Source organism: Psammomys obesus, unplaced genomic scaffold, assembly GCF_907164565.1.
Source record: "Psammomys obesus unplaced genomic scaffold, mPsaObe1.curated_primary_1811, whole genome shotgun sequence".
In the NCBI taxonomy this organism is placed as follows: Eukaryota; Metazoa; Chordata; class Mammalia; order Rodentia; family Muridae; genus Psammomys; species Psammomys obesus.
The window spans coordinates 285,812-310,704 of NW_026596295.1; the positions used below are offsets into that span (position 1 = coordinate 285,812).

At 37.4% G+C, this 24,893-nt stretch overlaps 1 protein-coding gene across 1 annotated transcript in view; it reads right to left on the reverse strand.

Annotated features, from left to right (window-relative positions):
• LOC129668970 (uncharacterized) overlaps nt 1-24,893 on the reverse strand; it is a gene marked incomplete at its 5' end in the record, with an annotated part of 287,543 nt that overhangs the window by 102,643 nt on the left and 160,007 nt on the right. The window contains 2 exon segments of the mRNA XM_055597009.1: nt 9,982-10,481; nt 19,999-22,430. Coding sequence (XP_055452984.1) covers nt 9,982-10,481; nt 19,999-22,430 — 2,932 coding nt within the window.

Consider the following 24,893-nt stretch of genomic DNA (forward strand, 5'->3'; position numbering starts at 1 on the left):
CAGAACTCGTGGCCATAAAACACAAGTGATTGTGTTTCACAGGTGAGAGGATACCCCACGGTGGGGGATTCAATCAGCTTTAACTCACCCGGCTAAACCACGGAAGAGATTCCGGTTCCGCCAGGCGCTTGGTCGCCAGCCCAGAGCTACACCCCAGCGTGATCTGGTCAAGGTCCCAGACTGAACTGTGGGCCCACAAAACCATAGACTGGATTTCCCAGTCGAGAGATAAACCCACGGAGCAGGAAACGATTGGGATCGACCTCAGGTCACCCAGAAATCCCCTGGAAAAGACTCAGGTTCCACGGGTGCCCAAAGAGCTAGCGCAGAGGGAGCCAGAGCCGGGACCCAGGCACCTGCACGGAGCCCTGCCTGCGCGCCTGATTCGCCGCCTCAGATAGAACTGTGGGTACCAGGGCACCAGAGACTGCGTTTCACTGTCAGGTGTAAAACCCACAGGGAGGTAAACAGCTGGTCTGATCTCAGAGCACTCAGCCGACACCCCCACCCCGAAAAGGTCTAGGGAAAATTACCCAGTCTAGGCAGCAGCCAAGGCTCCTAACGTCCAGAAAGGCGGAGCCACAAGCAGGCATCTGTGCCTGTGGGTTCTACTCGCCACCCCAGGCAGAACAGCGGTCCCCAAAGCAAAGACTGGGTGTCTCTGGCAGGAGGAAACCCCCAGCTGAGGGGATCATCAGCTCTAACGCTTAGGACACCCAGCACCAAAAGACTCCCTGGATTCACGCAGACTCTAGGCTTTAATGCAGGCAGGAGCGCTGTGCTCAGCCACCATTATTGAGTTACCCTAGGGCACTGGGAAACACAGCTGCATCCTCAGACCTACCAAAACCAGAGAGCCATTACAGCAGCCCTCAGATACTGTGCCAAGGATCAACCAGTTATCCCTAGCTAGACTGTCAAAACTGTGGGAATCCCTGGTCCTTCAAGAGGGCTGCACCCACAGTGTCTGGACCAGAGCAGTGCCTGCAGCCGCCATCCCAAACAGGGACACACAGCTACTGGTCCAGAGTGAGGCACCCAGCCTCCAGACCAGAGCAGCGCCCCCAGGCGCCAACTCAACCTAGGTGCACATTCTCCAGGCCCAGAGCAGAGCACTCAGCCTCTGGCCCAGAGACTTGCTGAGTGCACCTCTCATTTTCCCAGACAGAACTGTGTGCCCCAGGATAACAGACTGAGTTTCCCTGTTGGGAGAAAACCTCACAGCTAGCGAATCAGCAGGTTCTTCAAGAGGGCTGTACCTGGAAATTTAGTGAGCAGCAGCACACTAAATTTATAACAAGAAACCCAGTAGTGGGGCAGCTGTCTTGAGAACTTCGATGGGTAAGAGGAGATCCCCCCCTGCGTAACAAAGACCACAGCTACTACTCAGGGCTATAAACTTGAGATGAGCAGTGGCAACTCCTGAGAAACACTGGCCATACAGTGACCATAACCAAAAAGCAGAGGAGGACTCCTTCAGGAAAAATCATCTTCCGGCCAAGGGGATTTTCCTTACCTAAGGACTCCAGGAAGCACAGAAACTAACAGCCAACACCTAAATCAGCCCAATGGGTAGAGGTCAGCATAAAAGCTCAACCAACAAAAGACAGAGCAATATGGCATCTCCAGAACCCAGCCATTCAGGGGCGAACAGCCCTGGACAACACAGCATAATAGAAAATCAAGATGACCTTACATCTATGCTGATGAAGAGGATAATAGAGGAAACAAATAAAATACGTAAATATTTAGAGGAAGATAAAACCAAACAGATCATGGCTATCCGTAAAGAAATGGAGGAAGATAAAGACAAGCAGATTAGGGCCATCCGTGAAGAAATACGGGAAGATGCAGCCAAACAGCTTGTGCCCTTCAGAGAAGAAATAATTAAATCACTGAAAGAAATAAAAGAGACAGAGTTGAAGGAACTAAAAGAAAAAGAGGAAAATACAAGCAGACAGGTGAAGGAAGTAAACAAAACAACTCAAGACCTGAAGATAGAACTAGAAAAATTAAAGAAAACACAAAGTCAAATTATCACTATTTGCAGATGACATGATAGTATATATGAGTGACCCCAAAAACTCTACCAGGGAACTCCTACAGCTGATAAACACCTTCAGCAAAGTGGCCGGATACAAAACTAACTCAAAAAAATCAGTAGCACTCCTGTATACAAAAGACAAAAGGGCTGAGAAAGAAATTAGAGAAACAACACCCTTCATATAGCCACAAAGGACATAAAGTACCTTGGTGTAACCCTAACCAAGCAAGTCAAAGACTTGTATGAAAAAAATTTCAAGTCTCTGAAGAAAGAATTAGAGGAAGATATGAGAAGATGGAAAGATCTCCCATGCTCATGGCTTGGCAGGATTAACATAGTAAAAAAGCAATCTACAGATTTAATGGAATTCTCATCAAATTGCCAACACAATTCTTTACAAACCTGGAAAGAAAAATTCTCAACTTCTCATGGAATAACAAGAAACCGAGAATTGTTAAAACAGTTCTCTACAATAAAAGATCTTCTGGAGGTATCTCCATCCCTGATCTCAAGCTGTACTATAGAGCAACAGTTATAAAAACTGCATGGTACTGGCATAGAAACAGAATGGTGGATCAATGGAATGGAATAGAAGACCCAGAAATAAACCCACACACTTCCGGACACCTGATTTTTGACAAAGATGCCAAAACCATACAATGGAAAAAAGATAGCATCTTCAACAAATGGTGTTGGTCCAACCGGATGTCTACATGTAGAAAAATGAAAATAGATCCATACTTATCACCCTGCACAAAACTGAAGTCCAAGTGGATCAAAGACCTCAACATAAAACCAGATACATTAAATCGGCTAGAAAAAAAAGTGGGGAATACCCTAGAACTCATTGGTACAGGAGAAAACTTCCTGAACAGAACACCAACAGCACAGGCTCTAAGAGCAACAATCAATAAATGGGACCTCATGAAATTGAAAAGCTTCTGTAAAGCAAAGGACACCGTCATCAAAACAAAGCGACTGCCTACAGATTGGGAAAGAATCATCACCACCCCTTTATCTGACAGAGGACTCACATCCAATATATATAAAGAACTAAACAAGCTGAAAAGCAACAAACCAAATAATCCACTTAAAAAATGGGGAACAGAGCTAAAGAGAGAATTCTCTGTAGAGGAATATTGAATGGCAGAGAAGCACTTAAAGAAATGCTCAACCTCATTAGCCATTAGGGAAATGCAAATCAAAACAACCCTGAGATTTCACCTTACACCCATCAGAATGGCCAAGATGAAAAACTCAAGGGACAACACATGCTGGAGAGGTTGTGGAGAAAGAGGAACCCTTCTCCAGTGCTGGTGGGAATGTAAACTTGTACAACCACTCTGGAAATCAATCTGGTGCTTTCTCAGACAACTAGGAATAGCGCTTCCTCAAGATCCAGCCATACCACTCCTAGGCATATACCCAAAAGAGGCTCAAATACACAAAAATAATATTTGCTCAACCATGTTTGTAGCAGCTTTATTTGTAATAGCCAGAAACTGGAAACAACCCAGATGCCCTTCAACTGAAGAATGGATGCAGAAACTGTGGTACATCTATACAATGGAGTATTACTCAGCAATGAAAAATAAAGAAATCATGAAATTTGCAGGTAAATGTTGGGACCTGGAAAGGATCATCCTGAGTGCGTTGTTGCAGAAGCAAAAAGACAGGCATGGTATATACTCACTCATATAAACATACAACATAGAATAAACCCACTAAAATCTGTACATCTAAACAAACTAATCAAAAGAGAGGACCCTAACTAAAATGTTCAATCCCCATCCTGAAAGGCAGAGGATAAACATCAGAATAAAAAGAAAATAGGAAACAACCTCGGAACCTGCTACAGAGGGCCTCTGAAAGCCAGAAGAAAACAGGAAACAACCTTGGAACCTGCCACAGAGAGCCTCTGAAAGCCTCTGCAGTATAGACTGTCAAAGCAGATGCTGAGCCTGATGGCCAACTGATGGGCAGAGTGAATGGAATTTTATGTAAGAAGTGGGAAATAGTAAGAGCTGGAGGGGACGGGAACTCCACAAGGAGAGCAACAGAACAAGATAATTTGAACATAAGGAACTTCCCAGAGACTCATACTCCAACCAAGGACTATTCATGGAGATAACCTAGAACCCCTGCACAGATGTAGCCCATGGCAGTTCAGTGTCCACGTGGGTTACATAGTAATGGGAAGAGGGACTGCCTCTGACATAATCTGATTGGCCTGCTCGTTGATCACCTCCCCCTGATGGGGGAGCAGCCTTACCAGGCCACAGTAGAGGACAATGCAGCCACTTTTGATGAGAACTGATAGACTAAGATCAGAAAGGAGAGGAGAACCTCCCCTATCAGTGGACTTGGGGAGTGGCATGCATGCAGAAAGGGGAGGGAGGGTGGGATCGGGTGGGGAGGAGGGAGGGGCTTAGGGGGTATGCAAAATGAATAAAGTGTAATTAATAAAAATTAAAAAAAAGAAAAAAAATTTAACATCCCTTCATGGTAAATGTCTTGGAGAGATAAGGGATATGAAGCTCATTCCTAAATATAATAAAGGCTATATACAGCAAGACGATTGCCAGCATCAAATTAAATGGAGAGAAATTCAAGGCAATTCCGCTAAAATCAGAGACAAGACAAGGCTGTTCACTCTCTCCATACCTCTTCAATATAGTACTTGAAGTGCTAGCTAGAACAATAAGACAATTAAAGGAGGTCAAGGGTTACAATTTGGGAAGAAAAAAGTCAAAGTATCACTATTTGCAGTTGATATGACAGTATATGTAAGCGACCCCAAAAATTCCACCAGAGAACTCCTACAAAAATATACAGCCTCAGCAAAGTAGCTGGATACAAGATTAATTAAAAAAACAAAAACAAATACAAAACAGTAGCTTTCCTGTACACAAAGGACAAGCTGAGAAAAGAAATCAGGGAAACTACACCCTTTACAATACCCACAAATTATATAATGTATTTTGGTGCAACATTAACCAAGCAAGTGAAAGACCTGTATGCCAAGAACTTCAAGTTTCTGAAGAAAAAAAAAAAAACTGAAGAAGATATCAGAAGATGGTAAGATCTCCCTCGCTCGTGGCTCTATAAGATTAACATAGTAGAAATGGCCATCTTACCAAAAGTAGTCTACAGATTGAATGCAATCAGTATCAAATACCAATACAGTACTTTACAAACCCTGAAAGAGGAATTCTAAACCTCATATGGAAAAAGAAAAAAAAAAAAACTCAGAATAGATAAAACAATCCTATACAATAAAAGAACTTCAGGAGGTATCCCATCCCTGACTTTAACTTATACTATAGTGAAACAGTAATAAAAATTGCATGGTACTAGAAATAGACTGGTTGATCAATGGAATCAAATCAAAAACCCAGAAATAAACCCACATACCTATGGTCACTCGATCTTTGTCGAAGGAGCCAAAACCATAGAATGGCCAAGATAACAATCTTAAGCGACAGCACATGCTGGGAAGTGTGCAGAGAAAGAGAAACACTCCTCCATTACTTGTGGGAATGTAAAGTTATACAACCACTTTTGAAAATAATCTGTCACTTTCTCAGAAAATTGGGAATAGTTTTACCTCAAGCTATATCTCTCCTTATACACAAAAGACACTCCACCATACAATAAGGATACTTGTTTACTATGTTTATAGTAAATTTATTCACAAAAGCCAAAATCTGGAAACAACCTAGATAGATGTCCCTCAGGTGAAAAATAGATAAAGAAACTGTGGCACATTTACACAATGAACTACTACTCAGCTATTAAAAACAAAGAAATCATGAAATTTGCAAGCAAATGGAAGGAACTAGAAATGATCATTCTGAGTGAGGTAACACAGACCCAAAATGACACACATGGTATGTACCCACTTACAAGTGGATTTTACCCATATATTCTGGAATAAGCATACTACAAGGCACAGATTCAAAGAAGATAAGTAACACATAGGATCCAAGGGAGGATGCATAAAGCTCCCTTAGAAAGGGAGATAGAATAAAGGTAGTGGCTGAAGAGAGGGAACAAGATAGGAGATGAGGTGCAGAGAGTTAAGAGGGTAGACAACAGACCTAGGGAGAACAAGGGCAAGTTCTTTTCTGTGGGGTTATTGCTTTGACAACCTGGAGACCTTAGTCTTGGTAGGTTCTTGAGAAGATATGAATGGCACTTAAGCAAAGACTTTTTTTTAATTTTATTTTTCTCATTAGTTACATTTTGTTAATTCTGTATCCCTCATTCCCTCCCCAGTCCCACCCTCCCTCCCTCATCTCCTCCCTGCCCTTTTCCAAGTCCACTGATAGGGGAGGACCTCCTCCCCTTTCATATGACTCCGTTTTGTCCGGTATTTTCAGGACTAGCTGCAAAGTCCTCCTCTGTGGCCTAACAGTACTGCTCCTCCCTTGGGAGGTGGGGAGGTCAAAGAGCCAGTCATTGAGTTCCTGTTAGAAATAGTCCTTGTTTCGCTTACTATGGGAAACCAATTGATTACTGAGCTATCACAGGTCACATCCGAGCAGAGGTTCTAGGTTTTATCCTCTCATGGTCTTTGGTTGAGTGTCCATCTCAGAAAAGACCCTGTGCCCAGATATGTTTGGTCCTTGTGGAGCTCCTATCCTTTCCACATCAAACTCCCCTTCTTTCATATGATTCCCTGAACTCTGCCAAGGGTTTAGTTATGAGTCTTAGTATCTACTTTGGAACACTGCTAGGTAGAGTCTTTCAGATGCCTTCTGCGGTAGACTCCTGTCATATGTTCAATGCATATCCCATTTGTCTTTCTAAATGAGGATTGATCATCATACCCCGTGTCCGCTTTCTTGATTATCTTCTTTAGGTGTATAGATTTCATTATGTTTATCATATCTTTTAGGTCTATATAAGTGAGTATATTCCATGTTTGTCTTTCTCCTTCTGGGATACTTCACTCTTAGTAGAAGAGGGCACAGAGACTGAAGAGGATGCCTACAAACTAGTCTACTATTTAAGAAAGGGGAACACTAACCCACCCACAAAAACTTTATTCAATATTTACCCTGCCTACAAGATGTGCAGGAATAAAGATCGAGCAGAGACTGAGGGAATGCCCAATCAAGTCCTGGCCCAAGCAAAGACCCACCCTATCAGAGAGTGCCAACCACTCACACTATTACCAAAGCTCTCCTAAACTTGTAGACAGGAGCCTGACAGAGTTATTCTCTAAGAGGTGCTACCTAGCAGCACCTCAAAACATGGATAGATGTGGAGACTTACAGTCAAACATTGAATTACGTGTATGGCATCTTGTAGAAAACTGAGAAAAGAGGAAAAAGACCTGCAGGTGACAGAAGTTCCACAAGAAGACAAACAGAGTCAATTAATCAAGACCCAGAAGGTCTTGCTGAGACTGAAGCATCAACCAAGGACCAGGCATGTACTGGACCTAGATCTCCTACAAAGATGTAGCAGATGGGCAGTTTAGGCCTCATGTAGGGGACTGCACTGGACAAAGTACTCACTTGTCAGCTTTTTGGTCACTCCTTCCTGGTGGGACTGCCTTGACAGGCCACAGGGGAAGAGGACAAGTTCTGTCCTGATGCAACTTGGTGAGCTGGGCTGGTTGGGAAAGGGAGCTCCATTTTTTTGAGGAAAAGGAGAGGAGGTTGGAACATAGGGAGGGTAGGACTTGGAGGGGAGGACTGATGGGGTTACAAGGAAAATATAAAGTGAATAAAAAAGAAAAATTAAAAAAGAAAAAATCTTGCTTAGCTTCTTTACATGTACGAATTGTAGCATGTTTATCCAATATTAAATGACTAATATCCACTTATAAGTGAGTATATACCATGGGTGTCTTTCTGCTGGGATAACTCACTCAGAATGATCTTTTCTAGTTCCCACCATTTCCTTGCAAATTTCATGATTTCCTTAACTGCTGAGTATTATTCCATTATGTAAATGTACCACAATTTCTGTATCCATTCCTCGGTTGAGGGACATCTAGGTTGTTTCCAGATTCTTTTTATTATGAATAGAGCTGCTACAAACATGGTTGAGCAAAAGTCCTTGTTCTATACTTGGGCATATTTTGGATATATGCCTAGGAGTGGTATAGCTGGATCTTGTTAAAATGTGTGTGTGTGTGTGTGTGTATGTGTGTTTGTAGGAATATATATGTGCATAAAGTTTAAAAAATTAAGCATAGGCCATTAATCTGAGTGAGAGTAAATAAGGGTACATGAGAAAGGGTGGAAGGAGGAAAGGGAAGGGAGAAATTGATGTAATTGTATTTTCATTAAATAATTAAAAAGTAAAGATAAAAGGATGGAGAAAAGCAACAAAATTTGTTAATTGCAAGTCTTTTAACATTGTCATAGTGAACACCTACTATTTAACCCAAAATGCCAAATTTTGTGAGGTTTTAGTTAATGTCCATGAAGTTCTGAAGGAAAGGCTCTCAATATTTCTCAATTGACTATATCGAAAAGCCAGTTTTAGCAGATCCTCCAGTCATTTTCTTTGCATTTGAAATTTCACCAACAGTTAAATATACACATTGCTTTAATAGTCATTTTAACAAGGAGAGGCAGAAATCTCAGTTTCATACCGCTGGACAAGGAACTATAGGCAACTGAGTGACAGCTGAGAGATGGAAAGGAAGCCTCTTCCAGGGATGAGACGCTAATTGATTGTCCAATCAAAAGTGGTCATCCCTGAGACCAAATACATATAAGCTACAAAAACTAACTTCTGAGAAGATTGTGTTTCTACAGTTGTATGTATATGCACATGTGCATGCACACATGTAGAAGAGGCTATCACATGAAACACATGGAAGGAGTAAAAGGAAGGAGACTTGAAAGGGACTGGATGGGGAAAATTTGTTGTAATTACATTTTAATTATATGTGTACAAAAAATAAAACCACAGAAATTCACTTTGCTGAAGATAATTTTTTAATTTAATTAATTAATTAAGTATAATTCACTGAAGCTAAATTTTAAAGTCAATGAAACATGAAGAAAAATGACTTCTGAAAACTGGAAGTATCTTATTATACTAATGAAGGAACCAACGGTTTAATTTAGAATATATTTTTCAGTTTTTAAGTAGTTAGAAATGATATTTCAAAGAGTATTTTTTCTATCTGAATTGGTAAATGTTCAGTAAATTACATACTAAAAACTGATGATATGAAGAAAACCCAAGAAAGAAAGAAATGTTTCTAGCATACTTTTAGAGCTAGATTATTGTTTCGAAACTTGTCTTGGGATGTGGCATCTGATGCCAAGTATTTTTTTACAAGGAAACTATGAATGAAACATTGATTTTAAAGTAATAAAACAAACATTTATTTATATTGTAAAATTTAGTACCCTATATATAAGATATTACTATATGGAGGAAAACAAATAAAACCCATAGAAATACTTGATGTTTTTTGTGAATTTTGAGTTTTATAATAATAATGATAATAAACTAGAGCATACCTTGAAATCATCATTTCAAGTATCTGGTTAAGGGTTTTTTTCAATTATTATCTTACCATTTTATGTATGATCATTGTTGCCTTTTGAATATTAAGAGATGGTAAAATTATTTTACTGTTTATTGTTTGTAAGGATCTACAAAATGACTATTTTTGGAAGGCAGGTTTATCATTTTTCAAATATTTTGTCACTTTCTAGAAATATCTAATATAGTGTCTCTTTTCACTTCATAAACTATCTTCAAATAAAAGATAAATGTAATCAACAGTTTTTTTCTTGAACTATTTCCTTTCACTGAATTACTTTTTTTAAATTCTTAAAATAATACCTTTATATGTTTATACTCACAGTCATAAATGTATGGGCATGAAAAACAAAACTTTACTTTAGCGATTTTATATATACAACATATTATTGTAAAGCCACATGATAGAAACTTACCGGGTAGGTTGTCTGACAGTTTTTTCATCATATCCTTGTACTGATTTCACAGTAAGTCCCACTGCAGCTCCCAGAAGAAATTCTTCTTCATGTCTCATGGAAAGTCTGCATACTGGTTGCAGAGTAACTTCCTGTGCAGAATTCACAGTATGCATTCTGTAAGGACTCAAGACTCTTGGCCTTGCTTTTCTCTTAGTGTATCCTCTCGCAAGACTGATGGCATATTCTCTACCACATTTCTCAGAGTATGCTCTTGCAGGGCTCACATAATGGCGCCTGGCAGAAATTGTTGTGAGTCCTTGCCCTGACCTCTCAGCAAGATCTCTAGCAGGATTTATAACATAGCCTCTTTGAAATCTGACAAGTTGTCGTTCTTCAGGTCCCCAAGAAGGTCTCTCTGCTGATTTCCAAACTTCAGAAGATCTTTTAGTAATTTCTCTCTTAGGTACTGCCAAAGATGGCCCTTCTGCTCTTGAAGTACCACTGTAATTATCACACATCTGAAGAAAACAAAGAGAACAACAAATGGTTAGCTGTCCAGAAAGTTAGTAGACATGTTAAGATTCTTAAGGGTGTTGGAAAAAAAAATAAAGTTCAGGTTTCAAACTGCTTAGATTATCTGAGATTATTTATACAACTTGTTTCATTTTTAACCAACTTGAAAAATAAAAAAGATAAATAACTTTGCATATCTTTTCTTTCTGTGAAGAAATGATTAAAGTTTTTAGACAGACAACAACTATTGAAAACTTGGTACCTATTCTGATATAAATTTAAATATTTTTAAATATAAAATCAATTCTCTCACAACTTATTTTTCAAAAATTTCAAACAAAAATAAAAAAACAGTTTTATATAAGAATATGTACATATTTATATTCTCAAAAGAGAAACAGAGGAAAGAAAAATACGTATGCTTTAGGACGTTTTCTACTTGCAGTAGAAGTGTAGTAATAAAGCACAGGTAATCAAGAGCAAATTGATACTTTTTGAGTAAATTTTCCTTTTTTTCCCCATGAGACAGGTTTTCTTTGTGTAGCTTTGGCTGTCCTGGACTTGAGATGTAGACCAGGCTACCACGGAACTCACAGAAATCCACCTGCCTCTGCCTTCCTGAGTGCTTGGATTAATGGCTTATACCACAATGCTCAGCTGAGTAAATTTTCTTTATCTTCTAACAGGTTTAGTGTGTCAAGTTTATGTTGAGGTCTTTGATCCACTAGGACTTTAGTTTTGTGCAGCACGCTAGGTATGGATCTATTTGCATTTTTCTATGTGTAGATACCAGCACCAATTGTTGAAGATGCTATCTTTATTTTTTTTTCCATTGTATGGTGTGTGGGTTTATGTCTGGATGTTCAATTTGAGTCCATTGGTTTAACACTCTGTCTGTAAGCCAGTAATATATGATTTTTATTACTAATGCCGTGAAGTATAAAAAGTCAGGGACAGAGATACCTCCAAACATTCTTTTGTTGTATAAAATTGTTTTAGTTATTCTGGTTTTTGTTTGTTTGTTTTTCCATATAAAGTTGACAACTGTTCTTTCATTGAATCTATAGATTGCTTTTGGTAAGATGGCCATTTTTACTATGTTAATCCTGCCAAGCCATGAGCATGGGAGATCTTTGCATCTTCTGATACCTTCAATTTCTTTCTTTAGAAACAGGAAGTTTGTTTCATACAAGTCTTTGATTTGCTTGGTTAGAGTTACACCAAGGTACTTTATGTCCTTTATGGCTATTGTGAAGGTTGTTGTTTCCTTAATTTCTTTCTCAGCCCATTTGTCTTTTGTATACAGGAGGGTGACTGACCTCAATATAAAACCAGACACGCTAAACCTGTTCAAAAAAAAGGTTGGGAGAACCTTTGAATTCACTGGCACAGGAGACAACTTCCTGAACAGAGCACCAACAGCACAGGCTCTAAGATCAACAATCAATAACTGGGACCTCATGAAACTGAAAAGCTTCTGTAAAGCAGGGGACACTGTCATCAAAACAAAACGCCTGCCTACAGATTGGGAAAGAATCTTCACCAACCCTCTATCTGACAGAGGGCTAATATCCAGAATACATAAATAACTCAAGAAGTTAAACAGCAACAAAGCAAGTAATCCAATTAAAAAAGGGGGGGGGGAGGTACAGAACAGAGAATTCTCAATAGAGGAATATCAAATGGCAGAGAAACACTTAAAGAAATGCCCAATGTCCTTAGTCATCATGGAAATGCAAATCAAAAGGACCCTGAGATTTCACCTTACACTCACATACTGGAGAGGATGTGGAGAAAGGGGTAATCTCTTCCATTGTTGGTAGCAATGTAAACTTGTACAACCACTTAGGAAATCAATCTGGCACTTTTTCAGACAATTAGAAATAGTGCTACCTCAAGATCCAGCTATACCACTCCCAGGCATATATCGAAAATGTGTTCAAGTATACAAAAAGGACATTTATGGTATATACTCACTCATAAGTGGATATTATATGTATAATATAGAATAATCATACTAAAATCTGCACACTTAAAGAAGCTAAGAAAGAAGGAGGACGCTGGGTAAGATGCTCAATCCGCATTCAGAAAGGCATACAGGATAGATATATCAGAAAAGGGAGAAAACAGGGAACAGAAGAGGAGCATACAACAGAGGGCCTCTGAAAGTCTCTACCCACTAGGGTATTAAAGCAGATTCCGGGACTCATAGGCAAACTTTGGGCAAAGTGCATGGAATCTTATGATTGAAGGGGAAGTTAGAAAGACCTGGAGGGGACTGGAGCTCCACAAGGAGAGCAACAGAAGCAAAAAATCTGAGTGTAGGTGTCTTTTCTGAGACTGAGACTCCAACCAAGGACCATGCATGAAGATAACCTTGAACCCCTGCACAGATGTAGCCCACTGCAGCTCAGTCTCCAAAAGGGAAACAGGGGTTGTCTCTGACATGAACTCAGTGGCTGTCTCTTTGATCACCTCCCCCTGGGTGGGGCAGCCTTACCAGGCCACAGAGTAAGACAATACAGCAAGCCCTGATGAGTCTTGACAGGCTAGGGCCAGATGGAAGGGGAGAAGGACCTCCCGTATCAGTGGGTTGGTGGAACAAAATGGGAGAAGAGTGAGTGAGTGAGGGATTGGGAGGAGATGAGGAAGGGAGCTACAACTGGGATACAAAATGAATAAATTGTAATAAATGAAAATAAAATAAATACAAAAACAAAAAGGATACTTTAGGAAAAAAACTAGAGGAAAAACTATTTTCATAGTAACTTGCTGGGTAGAGTCATTCAGAGGCCCTCTGTTTTAACTTGCTACTGAATGAAATTAAAAATTTATTTTTATGTATGTTGTGATTATGCAGAAAGGCTCAGAAATCAATGAATATTTACGTTATGTTCAATTTGAGCATATAGTTTGTTACTTTCTTCTTTAGGCTTTTCTTTATTGATCCAATTAATATAAAAAGAAGATGTAAGGTTCTGGAAATTAAAAACAAGACATTCTTACCATTGTGGTTATTTTTCTTCACTGAGGGCACTTAAAGTTCTATTCTTATGTTAGATAAGTTTGGAATGTTATTTTCATTTAAATTTTTCTTTAATTATGTTTTTTTCATAATTTATTTTTCTTTTCATTTTTATTACTTATTATTATTTATTACAGTTTATTCACTTTGTATCCTGGCTGTGGTCCCCTCCCTCATCTCCTCCCAATCCCACCCCCCTCCATCTTCTCTCCCTATGCCTCTTCCCTAGTCCACTAATGGGAGAGGACCTCCCCCCCTTCTATCTGACACTAGCCTATCAGGTCCCATCAGCAGTTGTTGCATTGTTTTCCTCCGTGCCACTGAGTTCATGCCAGAGACAACCCATGCTCCCCTTACTAGGAAACCCACTTGGAGAGTGAGTAAAGGGGCTTCCCCTGAACAGCTGTTTTATGTCCTCTTCATGCATGGTCCTTGGCTGGGGTATCAGTCTCTACAGGGCCCCCAGGGCCCAGTTATTTATTTATTTTTTTTTTGGCTCTGTTATTCTCCTTTTGGAGCTCCTGTCCCCTCCAGGTCTTTCTCTGTCCCATTTCTTTCATAAAATTCCATGCATTCTGCCCAAAGTTTGACTATGTGTCTCAATCTCTGCTTCAATACCTTGATCAGTGGGGTGTTTCAGAGGCCCTCTGTGGTAGGCTCATGTCCTGTTCCTTGTCTTCTCTTACTTCTGATATGTTTTGTGTTTTCCCTTCTGAATGAGGACTGAGTATCTTACCTAGTGTACTCCTTGTTGTTTAGCTTTTTTTAGGACTATTGATTTTTGAATTTTTATCCTATATTATATGTCTAATAAATACTTATGAATGAGTATATGCCATTTGTGTCTTTCTGCTTCTAGGTTACCACACTCAAGATAATCTTTTCTAGTTCCTGCCATTTGCCTGCAAATTTCATGATGTCCACTCTTATACCCATCAGAGTGACTAAGATAAAAAACTCAAGTGACAACACATGCTAGAGAGGATGTGGAGAAATGGGAACCCTTCTTCATTGCTGGTGGGAATGTACACCTGCATAACCACTTTGGAAATCAATCTGGTGCTTTCTCAGAAAGGGAGGAATAGTGTTACCTCATGTTCCAGCTATACCACTCCTAGACAGATATACCTGAAATATGCTTAATTATACCACAAGGATATTTGCTCAACAATGTTCATAGCAGCTCTTTACGTAATAGCCAGACTCTGGAAACAACCTAGATGCCCCTCAGTGGAGGAATGGATACAGAAATTGTGGTTCATGTACACAATGGTATGCTACTCAGCTATTAAAAACAAGGAAATCATGTCTCTCTTTTTTTAATCATTCCTTTTTTTCTGCTCAGAATTCTTTGAGAGAATACTTTAGTTATATTGAGTCTGATACCTTTAAATATACTAAAAGGAAAATTCAATTCAGTTTACTGTACTTCAACTGAACGCTTCATTTTTTTTTGAAGTGAGTTGTTTTTATGTATTTACGTATTTATTTATTTATTGTGTTTATTATTTTTATATTAATTACAGTTTATTTACTTTGTATCTCAACTATAGCCCCCTCTCTGATTCCCTCCCAATCCCACCCTCCCTCCTTCATCTCCTTCCTGCCCTTCTCTAAATTCACTGATTGCGGAGGTCCTTTCCCCAAGGTCCATTCATGGACCTTGGTTGGAGAAACAGTCTCAGAAAAGACCCCTGGGCCCAGCTATATTTGGTCCTTGTGGAGTGCCTGTCCTCTCCAGGTCATACTAACTCCCCCTTCTTTCATATGTTTCTCTGCACTCTGCCCAAGGTTTGGTTATGAGTCTCAGTATCTGCTTTGATACACTGCTAGGTAGAGTCTTTCAGGGGCCCTCTGTGGTTGGATCCTGTCCTTTCAGTTCAACTGAACACCTTCTAGTTCCCATCATATTTACAGGTATAGTTGAATGATAGATCACTTGCTTAATACAACAGTAGCTTTTATTCAATAACTCAGCAGTATAAAAAATGTGAAAGATAAAAATCCTCATATGCCAAGTAACAGAAAACTAAGAGGCCATCAAAATACTTTAGTAATATGAAAAATTATTAAATTGATACATAAAATAGCTACTTTATGGGAATAACTGGTACACTGATGGTGCTCTTGGTAAAGAAGCTGAACAATTAATAGACCTTGAGCAAGTTGCCTTTATCTTTGAACAGAAGTTCTTCGGTGGAATCTGAGATTGAAAATCTCTAAGAAACACATCTTCCACTGTTAGAAAATATAGCATACTCATAAAAATCCAGGAATAAAGGAATTGATAAGGAGTCTTTTTATTTTTAGGTGGACACCACATTCTCTGGACTATGTGTATATTTGAAATTCAATTTAAGCAGCATTTCACTAATTAAGCTTAAAAATAACTCTCCATGGTTGTTAGATTAGGAAGCTCTTGTAATACTATGGCTAGCACTTAAAAAGACAAGTCTTGCAACTTTTGTCTACTTCAGAATATCTTCCTTTTAACATTGCTATATTGTAACTTTAGTATTTCCAAAAAAGAGGCTTATCTGTTGGATCTCTCAAATATTCAAAATATGTATAAATTCAAGAACATGTTTAGTGATTAAGTTTTGAAGCTCTTATTGTATGTATAAAGTGTTCTTTAGTACAAAAAAGAGTACTTTTGATAGTTTTGTGCAGGCATTTATTAATAGAAATGCCTATTATATATTTATATTTTTTATTTTAATAAACTATATAAAACTACTGAATTGTTCAGGGTTATCATTGTACTTCAAACATTCTACTGTAAACACAAAATGACTGACTCCAAATAATTCTAACAGTTCTTGCAAGTCATTCAAATCTACCATCAGATTAGGAATTTTATTAATTCTGCTTTTGTAATCTAACTTCTAAATAACTTAAGAGACACTAGTCATTCAGTAATGTAGTTCTAGTTATACTACAGACAAATTAACCAATATCATAACAGAGACAACCTGAGAATTGGGATCTCATTAAGTATTTCTAAAACTTGTAGCACAAATTAAAACCTACACATATACTTCAAACTAACTTAAATACATTGGTAAGATTTCTAATCACTCTGGAAACTCAGATGCTGTTATATTTGTTTTCATTTAACTGATATCTCAAATGTCTACTTCCTTTCTATGAAGGTTAGTAGACTATGAGTTCTTCAAGGAGTAGCAGCTATGCTTTTTACTTAGTCTCTATTCTTGTTTTTAGCTTACAGCATTGTTTAATAATTAAATTTATATTAAATAATTGAATTAAAGAGTACAAGTGGATTGACTATGTATTCTGGAGTATTGGTTCATATATGATTAATAGAAATGTTATTTTTTTAAAATGAGAGTCCCTCATTTTGTTGACTGTATGAATGAAAAGCACCCATGTTCTCTTAATTGTTGTTTTCAACAGGCAAATATGAACATGGATATAATAAACCAGGAAAATATGAAACATCAAATGTCTAAGGGAAGACAATCACTCACACTTACACAAAATACTTTGTTTTGGAAGGCACATAAAATACATTGTTTCTAAAGCTATTCACAATTTACTGTGAAGTCTGCTTGTCTCCAATGGGGGGGAAAACTGTAATTGGTTGCAAGTATTTCAATTGTTTAGTCCTGGCATAAATATTGGATAAACATTCCTAGTTATAGTATTTATTTATATACAAAGTTCATTATAAGCTCCTGTGATATTTGTTTTTGAGAAAGGAATGCCTTGTACTTGAAAATTTTGTTTTCTCTGTAAAAGCAATCCATTTTATAGGCATGTTTCATCTTGTCATTCTTGGTTGGGAAACAGAGTCCTTTATGATTATTATTAATTACAGTTTATTCACTTTGTATTCCTCCTGTAGCTCTTTCCCTCTTCTCCTCCCAATCCCCCCTCCCGCCCTCTTCTCCACCCATGGTCCTTCCCCAGTCCACTGATAGGGGAGGTCTTCCTCCCCTTCCATCTGATCCTAGTCTATCAGTTCTCATCAGGATGGCCTGGTGAGGCTGAACCCGCTTGATGGGGAGGTGATCAAAGAGCAGTCCACTGAGTTCATGTCAGAAACAGTTCTTGTTCCCATTACTAGGGAGTCCACTTGGACACTGAGCTGCCATGGGCTACATTTGTGCAGGGGTTCTAGGTTATCTCCATGCATGGTCCTTGGTTGGAGTATCAGTCTCAAAAAACACCCCTAATTATGAAACTGCAGGCAATTGGTGGGAACTAGAAAAGGTCATCCTGGTTGAGGTATCCCAGAAGCAGAAAGACACACAGGGTATATACTCACTCATAACTGGATATTAGACATATAATGTAGCATATATATACTAAAATCTGTTCACTTAACAAAGCTAATTAAGAAGAATGACCCTGGGTAAGATGATCAGTCCTCATACAGAAAGGCAAAGGGGATGGAAATCAGAAGTGGGAGAAAACAGGGAACAGGACAGGAGCCTACCACAGAGGACCTCTGAAAGATTCTACCTTGCAGGGTACCAAAGCAGATGTTGAGACTAAGCCAAACTTTGGGCAGAGTGCAGGGAATCTTTTTTTATTATTATTATTAGTTACATTTTGTTAACTCTGTATCCCAGCTGTATCCTGCTCCCTCATTCCCTCCCAATCCCACCCTCCCTCCCTCATCTCCTCCCTGCTCCTTTCCAAGTCCACTGATTGGGGAGGATCTCCTCCCCTTTCATCTGACTCTGGTTTATCAGGTATCTTCAGGACTGGCTGCAAAGTCCTCTTCTGTGGCCTAACAGGACTGCTCCTCCCTTGGGGGGGTGGGGAGGTCAAAGAGCCTGCCATTGAGTTCCTGTCAGAAATAGTCCTTGTTCCCCTTACTATGGGATACTAGTATACTTACTATGGTTACTGAGCTACCACAGGCTACATCTGAGCAGAGGTTCTAAGGTATATCCATACATGGTCCTTGGTAGAGTGTCAGTCTCAGAAAAGACCCTGTGCCCAGATATATTTGGTCCTTGTGGAGCTCCTATTCTTTCCACATCATACTAACTCCCCTTCTTTCATATGATTGAGTGCAAGGAATCTTATGAAAGAAGGAGATAGAAATACCTGGAGGGGACAGGAGCTCCACAAGGAGAGCAATGGACACAGAGTTCTTAAATGCCATGGTTTTAAACACAAGACATAAAATGATAACTGCATTCCTCAAAACTTATAAGCTTTAAACCATGTTTTCATTTGGCTATAGATACCAAAAGAATCAAATAAAACATTTAATTTTTTTATCATATAATGAAAACAATGCTTCACTTGAGAGAACTGGAAAAAAAAGACAGAAAACCAAACTCTTATTTTTAAAGATTTTATCTGAACAATACTCTTCTCATTACTTATAACTAGCCAGTTTTACCTCTAAGGTTATATTTGAAAATCATAAATACCATAGGAAGATGTTGTCGTTTGGGAAAAAAAAACATAAAACTGTTCTCTATTAAAGTAAAAGCATCAAAGAGATAAGTTTGTAATTCTATTTTGGCTATTTGAATCTTTGCTGCATTCTAAATCTATCATATTCATTTACTTATTTTATGGAAAACAAATTATAGGAATTTAAACATTTGCTAACAGACACTAAAATCAAATTTAATTTTATTTCCCTTGTCTAATATATAAAGGTGCTAAAATTCAATGCATACCAACTTAATTATTCTTGTATGATAACATGTTGGTAAAGTTGCATGAAATAACAGTACTTTTATTGTAAAAAATAGTTTCCCAAACACTTTAGCAATCTCAATTTGTACTTGTAATTCAGACTACTAGAGGAAATATTTGATTAAGATACAGGTTTACTTAGTATAAGAAAAAATAAGATAAACAGGTTTTGAATTAAAAGTAGAAAAGCTACTAGTGGGAAACTTTGTTTTCTGATTTTTCATCAAAATAACTCAAGTGCTAGTTATCTCAAAATAAGAGTTTAGAATGCCAGAGCTACTTCAGATTCCCATCTTTAAAAAAAATCAGCATTTTCAAAGTTGATTTTTTTTGGTTTCATTCACAATATTTAAGATGAATTTGGATCATTCTTCTCTTTTGTCCTCCTTCCTTCTGTCCCTTCCTTTCCATCCCTCTATTCATCCTTCCTCTTTCTATCACCAAAGAGGAATATAAACAAAACTAGCGTACATGTGGGTGATACATGTGTAAAAATTTTGGTTGTGACTAGGTTTACATTTATGAACTATTCAAACATTCTTAGGAAGCATAAAAGTAGAATTGTCAATTACAGCCTATTGAATGCTATTTTTCCATTCACAAAATGTATGAAAGGTAAGTATTTCCTAATGCAAATTATACTCTTTACTTTCAGGTGTCAAACAAGCAATCCTGGACACCTTTCCTCCTCTATTGCACAGTTTACATATCCAACTAAGTAAAATATTTGAAACTATGTTCAATAACCTAACAGCAAAAATTACAAGAAATGGAGAATGAATTTGAGAGGAATATTTATATAAACTTACCTTAAATGATTGATTTGCAGCACCTGATGGAATGACAAACTTCACAATATCTGGCAGGTCAGCTTCCATTATAACATCAAAACTAGGTAGTGGAATACTTTGACTGGAAAGAATCTTGAAAGGGGAAGGATCCTTGATGACAATTGGATTCTGGACCCTAGAAATATCTTCGGCATCAAGGGCATCCGTGGACCCAGTGGCATACTTAGAATTATCAGAGTCCATGTATTCAGCAGAGTCTTGGAACAAAGCACTAATATTTTGGTTATCAAAGATAGTATAATCTCTACCAAGCTTAAGAGGATCATAAAATTCAGAGGTTATAAAAAAGTCAGGATAAGTGTAATTTGTACTAGAAATAAAATTTGAGATACTTCCATAAACAATTTTAAAAATAGATGGTGTGGAATTCATTTCTGATTCAGTATCCAGGAAATGGTTAACAGTGCTGGTACTAGTAGAATTATTAGCATTGATGATAATGTTGAAACTATCAAAATGACTAAATCTAGGGTGATGTTTAATGTCTGGGGCATAGTTTTTTCCAGAAGTAAACTGAGAGCTGATAGCACTTGTACAGCTGGTAATGTTGCTAGTATCAATGGCATTGATAGTGTTAAGTATGAATTTGAGTCTCACAGCATATTTTTTTCTGTCAAAATAGTATGGGTTGACTACAAAACTTGAACTTACTTCATATGTAAACCCTCTGACATCATTAAGGTCTGAATAATTGTTTAGGGATGTTGTATGTTTGGAAATAGGAATACTATTGGGTTTTGTGCCATAGTTAGTGTGAACAATATTGTTAGGAATAACAACATTATGATGAGTAGCACTACTGGGTTTAGTATTAGAGGTAGTGTCAAGATCTTTTGGGGGTCCATGGCTGTTTTGGAGGCTGGGGTTGCTGATAGGATGACTCTCATTTTTGATGAAGAAAGGACTGTTGGAAAGTGATCTGATAATCTCAGAGTAAATATTATTTCCTTGTTCAGTGGCATTTCTAGGGCTAGTGTCATTGTTGCAACCAGAAATACAGTCCAGCACAGTTCTCTTCTTGTTTCCAGAGCCAGAGGTTGGGTTTGTGCTACCGTTGGAGTCAGCATTACTGTATTGACTGAAATACTGTGCCTGATCAGAAGCATTGTCTAAATTTTCAGTACATATCTCATCAGTGCTAGTTTTCAAATTAACATCACTATTGGTGGCATTATCGATAGTAGGGTCAGATTCATTGTTGTTATCAGTTACATTTTTAAAGTCCCCACCATCACTGCTGGAATCAGGTCCACTTGTAGACCCAGAAGCACCACTAGGAGCAGACCCATTGTTGCTGTCAGTATTATTTTCAGAGTTGCCATCTGTAGGATCACTGCCATCAGGGTCAGATTTGTCTTTGGGATCTTTCTTATCTTTGGTGTCATCTTCATCTTCAGTGTCTGTTTCATCTTCAGTATCTGTTTCATCTTCAGCATCTGTTTCATCTTCAGCATCTGTTTCATCTTCAGCATCTGTTTCATCTTCAGTATTTGTATCATCTTCATTGTCTGTCTCATCTTTGGACAGAAGTAAATCTTTAATATCAGCCTCATCTTTGATATGTCTAGCACTGATAAATTTAATATCACTGTCATCAGGATTATCCTTATTTTGAGGTTGGGTAGTAAGGTTAAACTTGCTTCCACTTTGAGATAATCTTACTGGCGTTGACGTTACATGGCCCTGGATACTATGTTGGCCCACAATTTTTTTAGTGTCCATAGGTATAATCTGGGTAGCAGAAGAGCCCTTAAAGCTTTGGAGAGCTGAAAAATTTTCACAATGTAAATAAGAGCTGGGATCCATAGAATCTTTATCATCTTCCCTGTGCAGAGAGCAGCGGATGCCTACAATATGCTTAGGATCCAGGGATTGAGATAAAGGGCGATTTCGAGAAGTCTTGAAGTGTCTAACAGTTTTAGACCTCAGGGAATATTTAGAATCTGAGGATATCTGGCCATGGAAAGGAGAATCAGAGTCAGAGTCATCAGAATTTGTGGAGCATTTATGAAAAGAAGAGTTACTGATTTCCATAAAACATCTGGTACATCTTTGAGTTCCCTCATCCGAAGAAAATGTAATACTTCTTTGAGTCTTCTGCCTTGTGACAGACTTAGGATTCTTGGAAGTTGGGCTGCAAACAACATTAGAGGTGCAAGTCTCAGAACGTAGAGGAACGGTACTCTCATAACTATGGGCATATCTATACTCCTTGCGATGGTGCTTATGGACAGACATTTTCCAGCTGGGTTTTCTGTGATATTTTTCACCTGTGAAAGTGTGAGAGTCTGGAGAAAACCTACAACTGTGTTTGTCACTGAGACGTAAAGATGCCTCTTTGAATCTCACAGCTTTGTCTTCACTCTTGTGTCTTGTCTGAATTCTGCCAACTAAGAGAGAAGAATAAAATATGAACAAAAGTAGGCAAAATACATAATGAATATAACTTTAATGTTCACATTACAATAGAAGTATCCTCTAACAAAGTATAATTTCAAAGTATTATGGTGAGTTTTATTTGATTTTTCAAGAGGAGTCCATGACCCTAAATTTTCTGCTCAATCAAATGTCATTTTAGGCTTTTCAAAATAAAAATGAAACATGGTCATTTACTTCAGATAGTCATTCTCTTCAAGTTGATAGAGCTTACTCTTTAGAAACAAAATCATTTTTAAGAATTTACAGAACAACAACAACAACAACAAAAAAAGAATTCACAGAACAATGTGACCAATATAAAACTATGGCTTTACAAATTTGTTAGGACAAATCTAACTATGTTGTTCCATTGTGTTTCTATGAATATTAAATCTTTATTTGTTCCTGGGGTATAACCTTCATAATGTATGAAACCTCCATTTTTAGTGGTGAAAAAATATACCCTTGGGTTTGATTTACATCTTCTGGTAATAAGGTTAGTAACAATTATAACTTCTGCAGGTATGAAGAACTCAATATTATATAATTCTTGAAATGTATATGTTTAGCAATAGCTTTAAAATTGAACTAAAATTGTTAAATTTCATTATTGATAACCTTGTCATCAAATTACAGAGGAAGGTACATGATTTAATTTTAAAAACAAATATAAAGGTGTCTTTCGCCATTCCCTCCAGGTTTCATGTACATTTTTATGCCTAACTAAACATGAAATCATATTTGGAAAGAGTTTAGAAATACTGAATAGTAATTTAAATTTTAGAAACAGTAAATTCAAACTTAGAATATGGTAATAAAATTTTAAAGACAAAGACATAAGCTTTGTCATAAAATTTCTCTTATTATCAAAAGAGTCCATAAGAGATGGTTATAATTTTTCCCCTATTTTTTGGTATTTATAAAAGCTGCACATTCAAGTAAGTATACTCTGAAAGATATCCACTAGGGTAAGGTATATATGATTTGCCTATAATGGAAAGGCTTCATGACTTTATTTCTAACAAAACAAGACTGCATTCTGGTAAGTATATGAAGTTACTGTGATGCCTCCGATAATACAATAGCATTAAATAATATCTGCTTAATGGTGAAGACAGTGATCAGTACTCCAAATTCATATGCTTTATAATGAATATAAAATTAAATTTACTAATTTTTTTGTAGCAAGCAAATGTCAAGAGTATTAAAATATCATTATTATTTATAATGGCTATGTTCTTTGAGCACATGTATAAATATGCCTTAATTATATAGTGCTATTTTTATAAATTAGTGACAAAGGGTAATTGCCTGACAAAAATACAGAAAGAAGAAAGTGTGGCTGTCTACAATAACATTTCATATCTAAGACAACAGTGGAATAGTCTAGAACAGTAATAAACAATATGTCTCGAAAGCAAATAATAAATACAGAAGTATCAAAGATGTACAGAACTATTGACATGAAAAATTATATTACTTGTAAAAGGGCATATCAAACATACGATTTTTAAATGATAAATGGGTTTAAATTTTGTTATGAGATAAAAAGTAGCATACCTAACTACAAAAGACATGAAAATATGTTATTGTACTTAGGATTGTCTATTTTTAATTTTAAAATTATTTTATTTTTGTGATTTATGCATGTATGCATATGTGTGCTCAGCTCTGGAAACCCATGTGGGGAGCAGAGTCAATAGATGCATTTGCCTGTATTGGTTTTCACCTTAATTTTTTAAAGACACAGTCTCTCATTGAACCTAGTGTTCACTGTTAACTCTCGTAAGTATTTTTTTGATTATACTATCATAATAAAGATCTATTTATAAATGATTCATGCATTGTCCTAAACATTATTCTAATAACATGTGATATTACCATGTGTTACACAATTCACTGTTGTTTGGTTACTTCTCACTACATTGTATTTATTTACAGAGTTTGTGGTAGTTTTGATTATTTACTAATTGTTAGTAATCAACTAAATTTATCACTATTCCCAAAAGCAATTCCTCGTTACCTACTGTGTAGTGTTTCAATACAGAGATGAATATGCAAAAATTCATGTTGTCACTAAGAAACTAATGGGTATATTATGGATATAAGCAATGCTACATTATCATAAAAATCTATTTGTTCACAGAATTTCAGGAACTAGTCTATAATGAACTTTAATATATTTAAATCTTATTTTGTGTATAAATGAAGTATGCATGTTTTGTGTACTCACATCTATGCAGATTTATTTGTATAAGTGAGGGCATGTGTTGCGCCTTGTTTGAAGTAGTGTCTCCCTTATAATTCACTGTTGCATATGCCAGTCAAACTTGCCTTTTAGTCTCCAGTGACATTCCTGTCTCTGCCTTCCTTCTTTTGAGGTAGTGGCCTTTTAGGCTTTTGTCCCTAATGCTTTCACACTGCTTTAGGAAAAA